Here is a 10226-nt window from a genome sequence, read left to right as displayed (position 1 = left end):
TCAATCCTTGGGATCCGCGAATCCCCGGTTGAGAAACATTGGATTCTAGGCCTACCTCCGTAGACAAGAAACGATAAAATTTAGCAAAATGGTTCAGTTTTCGACGTGAGCGTTAAAGCAGCGCACAAGAAAAGCTATACACTCAATGGTGAACCGTGACTACCTACCCAAAATACTCACGGTCTCTGACTCTGAGTATCAGACACTCAACCTCTAGAGCAGTGGTTCCCAACCTGGGGGTAAATTACCCCCGAGGGGTAATTTGCTTATTTTTGGGGGGTAACGAGACCCTATTTGGAAACAGTGAAGGTTGTGAACTTTACATTATTAAAGCGAATGAATTAAACAACCGTCTTTTCAAGGAACTGTGCAAGAAGATTGGAAAAAGATACGAAGCATTACTGCACCGCACAGAAGCACGGTGGCTGTCTCGTGTCAAAGTGATAACCCGCCTGGTCGAATTTCGTGAGGCTGTCCAAGTGTCCATGTTTTTCTGGTAGAAAAGAAGTCCGACTTAGCTGAATACTTCTCTAACCAGCAGTGGATTTGCCAGCTGTGCAACCTGCCTGATATCTTTGGTGAATTGAACAAAGGCAATCTTTTAATTCAAGGCAAGAATGTAACTGTGATCGACACCAAAGTAGCCGTATAGCAGCATTTATCGCAAAGGTTAAGTTGCAAGCGAGTTGGAAGAGGCACAGTGGCGCAGTTTCAGACACTCGACAAGTCGTCGTGTACCTCGAAGGTAATGGACTTGACAGCGGCGTTGAAGAAGGACATAGCTGACCACTTAGGCCAGCTAGCCAAAAAGATAGACAACTATACTTTCCGCATTTGGACGCGGCTAGTCTCCAATGGTGCACTGAGCCCTTCACGTGATGACAGCCAGGTGGATGATGACGACTTTCCGGCCAAAGAAGAATTTATCACTCTCCGAATGAACGAAGTGTTGAAACTTGATTTCAAGGGAAAGACTTGAAACCCTTCTGGATTGGCAGACTCCAGAACGCACCAACATTAGCGACAAGGACATTAAATATCCTGACATCTTTTTCAACAACGTATCGCTGTGAACAAGGATTTTCAACTGTCTTGGGAATGAAGACAAAAATGCGCATTCGCCAGGGAGTCAAAAGTGACGCAAGAATCGCCCTCAGTACCACAAAGCCCAGGATCACAAAGCTGGCGGCTGAAGTCCAGGCCCAACCTTCGCATTAAATGTTTACCACGCATTGTTATTTTGTATTCAGTACTGTATTGTACATTGAAATACATAGCAATAAACACCTTTGTTTTTGAAAATTGATGTCGGGGGTAATTGGCTCACTTCAGGGTGGCGATTAGGGTAACAGCCAAAAAAAGGTTGAGAACCACTGCTCTAGAGTGACCTAAAATCTCTGCAGTCTACATTGTAAAACAAGAGTCAACTTTACTCCTTGGGAGTAAATTTGATTTGTTAGTAGAGGAAACTTGCCAATGTGAAAAAGATGGACTGTATAAAATACAGTATACCAAGATCTAATGTTCCTTGTTCCGTGAGAGTAAAATCATAATCTTCATATCTTAATCTTAACAAATGATTAAGAATGAATAAAGCATTTAAAAACCCTTGCTTTAGAGTTTTGCAATCCATCAGAATTACTGTAAGTTACAGAAAAGCTTCTGAGTTTAAATGCTTTCTCAACTAAGCATGTAATCTTAGAGCATGAGTCCACATGGCAGCCAACAATCCTTCTGCAAGGATATTGAAGTACCCCATATTGTCTTCGTCCTATATTTTCAGTGTCTTTCAATATTCGATTTTGCAAGGTCAAAAATTTTTAATGGTGATGTCTGAATGTTTATAATAATTGCAAGCAAGAAACAACGCCAAGAGAACCACATGGCATAAAGATGAGTGAAGGTATTGAATTATTCAGTCAAAAAAAGTTATTGCTTTTATAATATGAAGCTTGTTACTGAAAATTCAAAATCAAAAAGCATAGAAGAAATGGTAGGAAAAGGCTGCTACAATTTGTGTTTGAAATTTTGTATGAATTTCACAATTCAAATCAAATTTAAAACGCCTTTTTTGCAAAATTTATTAAGTTTGCTTTGAAATTAGAGATAATTATTAGACATTAAAGTTTTGACAGCAAAATTTAATTTAATTTGGCTTCTCGACCAACCAACAAGGTGAATTTGACACAAATTGCCATGTAATATGTTGTTTGAACGAGCGGTGATGTTTAAAAAATGTACAGAACAACTTTGCAAGATCTGTCGCCTTTCATTCAAAAAGTTAACTTTGCTTATGCAGTGGCAGGGAAAAAAGGAAAGTGCGTTGTGCAAGAAAAAGGCAAAATACATGAGACTGAGACAAGATGACGCCTCACAAAAGGCCATTGCCAAACTGCAAGCAGAAAACAAGCAGATCTTTTAGGGATCTAACCTGCGTTGGTCTGTTATTGTCCAATAAAATTAACGTCGTCCAGGTGTTACAGCTGCTGTTAAAGCTACAATTCTTTACTTGTTCAGCAGATCAATTCTAGAAGATTGCGGTGTAAATCTGATTATAGAATAGTCATATATATACAAAGAGTTTATAAACATGTTTGACAAGAGCCTTGACTGAAAAGTTAAGCAATTTATTGCAAAAGAGATTTATAACAGCAAAGGAGTGATAGAATTCCTCATAGTGAACAAGCTAACATTCAATTAAACATAGTATACAGTACAGGGCAGTAGCTTAGCTCAGGAGCTCACAAGCATAATTGCACATTTTTTATGAGTTTTATTCAAACTGCCAATTTTTTTGAACCTAATAATTTAAGATGGTAATGACCGCAATAACCATTACCACAACTGAAACCAATCACCAACAAACCAATCCTCAAAGGAAACCATCTCGCTATTTTACACTGTAAGGAAAAAGCTTATGGAAATTTTAATTTTTAATTAGACTGAAAATAGCCATGGCGAATCACAAAATTATCGAACTTTTTATAAAACTGTTTCCGACAAGACGGCAACTGGGGGGAACATCTTTCGAAAGACAATTAAATCATTATAAATTCTCTGTTTTATGACACTTTAAAGTCCGTTACATATAATAAATTTTTTAAGTATCTATTGACACTGTCGGTGTCTTACAAACAAGGTTTCATTGTCTGACGTACTACAATGAAACAAGCTTACAAAGTTCTGGGATAGTTTGCGTTTCTTAATGTTGAACTTTATTGAACCAATATTTGACTTATTCTCATATGTTTTAAGTCAACTACGAATACACGCAATACGACTAACGATTTGGCGTATATGAAAAAGTACATTAGATAGTCTAGTTTTTTTCGTGTCTGCTGAAAGTGTGCCTGCTGAAAGTCTTTTCGTGTCTGCTGAAACTGCAGATACAGAAATATCACATATGAAGTTGAAGGAGTATTTTATTTTCAAATGTGGTCTGTTACACGTTGCTCAACGATGGTGAGAACATCTGTTAGCAGGAGAATTGAGAGAAAGGTCCGAGAGCGTTAGTACCGAACCAAAATTCTTATCTTTTCATCGCCCTGCCTGTTAGTCTTTTTTTTTTTCAATGTGGATAGGCTTTTAAAAGAAGCGGTTCCAACTAGGACTGAGAACGATCAATTGTCATGCGAGCTCGCAAAAGCATGACAAGTCCGTGTTCGGGTTTGGAATTCTCAATTATCACTTCTTGTAGATTAAAGCTTGTTCAAATTAGGTTTCTTTCAGTTAAATTCGGTTATTTACGATGAGCTCATTATTCAGCAAAATGTTAATTTTTTGAGACAACAGACTTTCTTAGCAACATTAAAATTTTACTCTCGAGTTTCGACGAAGAGTGTCTGCTGCAGTGAACTCAAATTTATATTTACTTTCGGAAGCTATGAAGTAGAGAACTCGAGTGCGAGTTTGCAGACATAGGCTACAATTTGTACAAACCAAGTTCCAGAATTTTCACATGTTTATCATGCAATAATTGTAAAACTGTTTCTGTGCAGTGTAGTTTCATGCCCTTTTCAACATCTTTCTACTGTAGCTTACGGTATAAATTATTAAGCTCTTTGATACAAACAAAAAATGAAAATTTTGACTTAACAAGTTTTGCGTTAAATCATGAAAATTTATTTCGATGTAAAGAAAAAATTACGAAAGCATCTTGAATGCTAAGTGTGAAATAACTTGTGTAATGTTTTTTGAAGAATAGCTGCATTAAAATTTCTTTTTGTCACAAAATTCTTTCGAGAAGATCCATTTTCCTTTGAAAGAAGAGATTAAATTTTCTTGAAAATTGAGTTCCCAATTAATATTGAGCATTTTCATTTCGTTGTAGTTCCATTTCATTCTAACAAAGAAGAATTCTGTCTCGTTTCAACCAGTGAATTGTTTGTCACAAACTGCCATACCTGACTGTCGTAATTAATCATGCGCAACTGTATGTTTCAGAATATAATGTGAGTTCAACGACAGTAGGCTACATGTTTGTAAATAATTTAGCACATTTTCATGATTGAAATAAGCTTGACAACGACATACTGACTTAAAAATGAATGAATTGGCAATTTCTGCTGACAGCCAAATTCATACAACAGTTATGGTGCCAATCAGAACCAGTGAGAATGCAAGCTTTTGGAGAATTCCAAATTCAACAGAACTTGTTCCTGTGGCCATTCTAGCATTGGAAGTTCTTCTTGGACTTTTATGTAACTTTGTGGCGGCTTGGATATATTTGGGTCAGTCAGGATTATTGAAAAATGCTGGAAATAAATTTACAGTGAGTTAGTGTTGTTATTGGACACAGCGTAAAAACAACATTTAACAAATTAAATTTTCTATTATTGTTGTTAGGGTTTAACTTCAAGCGAGCAAATGGAATGAAGTCACAGAAACTATCTTATGTTTGTTTTGATTCCCTGTCTGATTGAGCTGCATTGCGTACAACTCCACCGGCTTAAAGACGTATCACGATGCTCTGACGTCATTGCGTCAAGTCAACAATAACGAGCAATTGCCAACAACTCGGTATCACTGGGATATAAAAACACAACCGGAAAATCAGCTGTTTTTAAGTTCAAATCGGGCATGGCTGTTATTTTTTAAGCTTAGCGATTGGCTAAACAATCAGACAAAGACAAATCTAAAATATATCACAGATAAGATAAATCACAGTTGAAATATAGAAAGAGTGATTTTGAAGAAGAGTTTGTAAAAAGCATTGTTTACAACGTGTAAGTTTATTCACAGCCTCGAAAGTCAAAACAATGCGTAGGACAATTTCATGCAAGGTAACGAACGCAATAAAATTGCCGTGATTGTAGACTGTAGGCTAGAAGCTAGAGCATATTGCTTTCTAAGCACTCGCGGCAATAAAGTAGCCTATAACCTGCTTGTCATAATTTGTATTTTTGAAAAAAAAGACATTTTCTCGCATTTCGTGTATGTTTATCTCTTAATGATACTTGTCTTTTGGAGAAGTTGAAAACTGCACAAGAACAAAACATTTTACATTCCAACCTATCACTGAATCTGGAAGTAAGACTAAAGTACTTTATAAAATATCAATCAATTCAAAACAATAGACAATAGTTCAATTTCCTGTATTTGTGAGGTTTTAAGCTTTAGTGGGTTTAACAACAAAGACAAAATAGTGCTACGCTGACACTGTTGTAGTTGTAGGACAACAAAAAGTACAGAGGAAAAACGTAAAACATAAAAACAAACGATCCAGCAAATATTGTGAAAGTTAAATTGTTGCCATGAGTGAAAAATTGAACCATTGTGCAGGGACAATGAAAGTAAAGGCTCGGTTTTCGAAATTCAAAAGTATATTAAACTCTTCAGTTCCATCCAAGGAGTCCAAAAGTCTCTTATCATTTTACTTCAATTTAACTTATATCACGACGTCACAAACTTGTGCAGATTCATAAATCGTCCCTTTGCAACGCAATGACATTACGTGGGTCATTAACAAGTTTGAGTTATAAAAGTCAAACATGGCTTGTTGGTTTCAATGTAGTTGTTTTGCTAACTGACGTAATACGGTAAGCTACTGTGTGCTTCACAATAAATCAACGTTTATGGAGTTGTTTGTTCATTATATGCGTATTTATTTCTATAGCATAAATTTTAAGAAATTTAAGCTGGTGTCAATAGAACGGAATAGCTTATTCAAATGCTGCCCCTTAATCAATTTCTTTTTTCATGCAGATAAGCCTCATTGTTGATGATCTAATTTTGAGTGGAATTGCGACGCCTCTTGTGCTACTTGTCGAGCTTGTCGAACCAGAAACATCACCTCTGCTAATGAACTATCTTTGTATCTGCACCAGGTGTGCACTTCTTTTCAGCGCCATTTCAAGCGCATTGGGAAATACTTTGCTCGCTCTCGATAGAGTCGACATTACTTTGCGGCCTTCTCGGCGCTTTTTCCGGCAGAAACGTCCCGCGAGAGCCGTTGCCTTTGTTTGGCTCTTGTCGGGCTTAGGATTCATTTTTCCTTTGGTTTCTACGTGGGCTAGCCATTCCTTTGAGGTAACACAACAGCACAATCACACAATCATACTGAAAAATCACGAATGGATCCATTTAACAACAAGCTCCGTACAAGCAAACAAAGTAGTTCTGAACAAAATCAACTACGACGCTTACTGCGTGACAACTTGTTCCATCAGCTATTGCGAACTGACAGAAATCGAAACTATAATCAGGCACAGTTTTCAACTGGCAGTCTTCGCTATTGCAGTCGTCGTCATCTTCGTCAGTTATTTTCAAATATTGAAATCAATACATCAAAGGAATGTCAGGTAAAAAATGCTCTCAACAGCAACTTTCAAAGTTAATCTTAAAGAAAAGTTTTTAACAAATATTGTAGAATGTAGAATCCTATCGTGCATTGCTTCCTACCTGTTGTATTAGTAATTTTAATAACAGCATGATTTAGCATGAAACTAATTGCCTGATTGTAAACCGATATGGTATATTGAGAAAATGTGTTAATGTAACTTAAATTGTGCATAATGTGTAGGTTATAAGCGGTTTTTACCAAACTCATTTAGTTGGTTTTAGTGACCGCTAGCAAAGGCTTATGCAAATACTCAAAGATAAAACCATAAGCACGAAACTTTAATAAGCATTAGAACGAAGAAAATCGATTGTACGCTCTCTCTTGAGAGCAGCCTCGTAACCTCTATGCCTATGTCGACAAAATGTTTTTCTGAAATTAATCTCACTGCTCTTGACATTGAGAAAATAATTACCGGTAGCACGCCAAAATTGTGCTCGTTGGCGTCTTTATGCTCTTATGACGAAATTGTGTTACAACATTAATGGGTATATACAATGGAAGAAGTGCGACATTATATAGGCTAAAGCAAATTATTATTATCATTTGTATAAGTGATGCAATGCCACATAAATTGAGAAACGTTTAATGTAAGTTTTTACCTTTATAGGCACGCGAAGAAGAGCATTCATCCTGCCCGTACACCGCTCTCACCAACGAAGAAAACGCAGTTGGGTTTGCAACAGATTTTCTGCTGCGTCGAATCGCATGAAAGAGACGTGTTGTTGGCCATGAACACACAAACAAATCAAAATTCACGCCAGGACAGCGAAAACAAGGTCTCAAATGCTCCCTTGCCGCGAATGAGCAGCCCTTCAATGAAGTCATCACAAAACGTTCACTTGAACAAAAAGTCACAGGTTCCATCGGACAAATGTACAAAGCAAGATCAAAATTGCAAAGATGAAGCGGAAAGTGGTGTCAACAAGCAAGCCGAAAACAATAGTTCTGGTTTATTAGTTGTGGCTCAAAGTGATAATAAAAAAGGGACAACCGCACGAACGGATTTTGTGTCAGTAGCCCTTTCTGTCAAGGCTATTATGACAATGAAAAAAATGGTAAGAGAAAAAAAGAAAAGGAAAGCGAAAAAAATACGACACTTAAAGCTCATGACCGTTCTCATTACTCTGACATTTGTAATCTGTTGGACTCCCTTCAATATATTTCCTTTAATCAAACTCTTTACAAACCGAGCACCAAGTATTTCCTCCATCTGTGAAGTGCAGTTTTGTTTCAATAAAACTAATTTTCCAGTTTTTGACATTGGCCAAAAGTTATATACAAGAAACAAACAAGACTCAATATGGAATGCGTTGTTTCTTTGGACCCTTGTCCTTGTTTCTGCTTCCTCAGTGGCCAACCCTTTTTTGTACAGTTTTTCGAGAGAAAAAATCCGACAAGACTTTAAAAAACTGTTCTGCACTTGTAGGCAAACAAGAAATACAATCGTAAGAGAGCGTAAAAAGAAAGACTCAACAAGCCACCTAAGGCCTAAACCGACAATACAAACCACTGTATGGTCTTTCGAATACGAAAAAAACAATTGCAAAAATTTAGAAAACGAAGATATAATGAAACCACTGGTGAATAAAACACAACACCATGAACACACGTCGGCAGATAATTCAAACAAAAATGGCGTTTCTTCAGCATCAACTATGGATGCAAAACACAGACTACTACCAGACACCGCTTCGCAACACACAAATCGAGCTAACGATGAAAGTACAGTTGAAACTTCATGCACCAGTGCTGCGACAAACTGAGAAAGTTGGCAAGATCGTAAGATCAGAAATTTATCTAAAATTTGTTTTTTATTTTGTTGTTCCTCAAAAGTGTTTTATCGTATGCTTAGTTTACATGAACCAGTAACGAACACGCTTTTAAGTTTATTTGGTTTCTTACTGTATTCTCATCCTTTCAAATGTTGAGTGTGAAGATGTCTTAACATATTAATTTAAAATTATAAATAAACTGTGATGGTTTCTCTTGCTTGTGACGTTTCAAATAGGACAGTTAGCTGTCAATCATTAACGTGGATACTGAACAGGACCTCATCGGAAAGGTGAAAATCTGAAATAAAAATAGGCCTTTACTGATCAGTGAGGGATACGTAAAGGAGCGATCGTCACTTAAAATACAAGAAAGTGATGTCGCTCAATCTGAATTTGTAAAGTCGGATTTAGGTATCGTTTTTACTGCAGTTGTTCAAACTCCACTGTTTTTTTTTCAAAGCAGAGTTGTGGTGGTCAGTTTCAATTTTATTTTTATTTTTGACCATCACAGTGATACATAACAGGGGTCCAGAAAAAAAGTAGAAGCAACAAAACGCGACTGTTAAAACGTGCTTGAGATTAAAATAAGACGTCAGTTTGCAATAAACAAATACTTTTTTAGAATTTCTGCATTCATCATTGTTTTTGAAAAATTTACTATGGTAGGCTCCACAAAGCAACAAGAAAATCTATAATAAAAACTTGCATTGATTCAAATTCTCTGCAAGTAGGCTATGCAAAACTGTCAGGGTTAATCTTCGAAAGAGGCTTTCTCAGTCCAAGAATAAGGATGTTCACAATCACAATCAAGCTATGAAGTAACATAGTAATTTTGTACACCTCCTTTTGCACAGTAGGTTACCGGTAGGCCACTGTATCGTATTTTTTGTAGACATGCATGATTGTATAATTATTGCATAGTGAGCAATATTCTACAAATGACGAAACAACAGGAGCTTTTATGAATAACTACGTGAAATAATTGTTATTGTGACCAAATAGCAAGCTATGCTGCTAGTTGAAAGCCAACATAAGATTTTCTAGATGAAACAGATACGAAATCTCTTAAAGTTTGCTAGCAAATTGAAATAGAATGTCAGAAATCGGACGCTATTCTGATAGTGAAAGTGTACGGTCGAGAAATGCCAGGAGTTTCAGGAACAGAAGTATGCAGGAAAAGTTATCGCAACCTGTAAAGCAACGCAGAAGACGCTCTGCATCTTTTCATAACGTTTACATTGCATCATCAACAGACTCTTACAGCAATCATGAAAAATTCGACAGAAAACGAAAAGCAACTCCATATAACGTTGGTGATGTGAGCAATCTGAAAAAGGCCTGGAAAATAACCAGTTCAACCTCTAATCTTCAAGCTAAAGCATTAAGGTCTTTGCAAAAAGAGAAAGAAATTTTAAATAGCTTTGGCTCTCTTAGTCTCACATGTTATCACAACAGATCTAGCGGAAAAGAAAAGGCTACTAGAAATGGGCGTTCTAAACCACTTGAGAATGACATACTAAGATCATCAGTTAAACCTGTCTTACATTCTAATCTTATGAGTTCCAATCAAGTTCAGTTTTCAGAGCAGCTTTCATCAAGCTTACCAGAAAGTT

The 10226-nt window shown here is 36.7% G+C and overlaps 1 protein-coding gene across 1 annotated transcript; it reads left to right on the top strand.

The window, feature by feature from the left end:
* The first annotated feature begins 4543 nt into the window (after window positions 1-4543).
* On the top strand, window positions 4544-8826 carry LOC145785152 (uncharacterized). The gene is made up of 3 exons (XM_082596851.1): window positions 4544-4771; window positions 6205-6800; window positions 7449-8826. Exons 1-3 carry the CDS (start codon window positions 4544-4546, stop codon window positions 8602-8604), a joined length of 1980 nt encoding a protein of 659 aa, XP_082452977.1. The 3' UTR covers window positions 8605-8826.
* The last annotated feature ends 1400 nt before the right edge of the window (window positions 8827-10226 follow it).

Source organism: Aplidium turbinatum, chromosome 16 (assembly GCF_918807975.1).
Source record: "Aplidium turbinatum chromosome 16, kaAplTurb1.1, whole genome shotgun sequence".
NCBI classification, from domain to species: domain Eukaryota; kingdom Metazoa; phylum Chordata; class Ascidiacea; order Aplousobranchia; family Polyclinidae; genus Aplidium; species Aplidium turbinatum.
This window is presented reverse-complemented; position numbering and strand designations above follow the sequence as displayed.

Bases quoted from the DNA above. Each gene is read 5' to 3' on its own strand.
- LOC145785152 (XM_082596851.1), top strand. From the start codon at position 4,544: ATGAATGAATTGGCAATTTCTGCTGACAGCCAAATTCATACAACAGTT. The intron at 4,772-6,204 runs GTGAGTTAGTGT...TTTTTCATGCAG, and splicing joins ATGCTGGAAATAAATTTACA to ATAAGCCTCATTGTTGATGA. The intron at 6,801-7,448 runs GTAAAAAATGCT...TTACCTTTATAG, and splicing joins ATACATCAAAGGAATGTCAG to GCACGCGAAGAAGAGCATTC.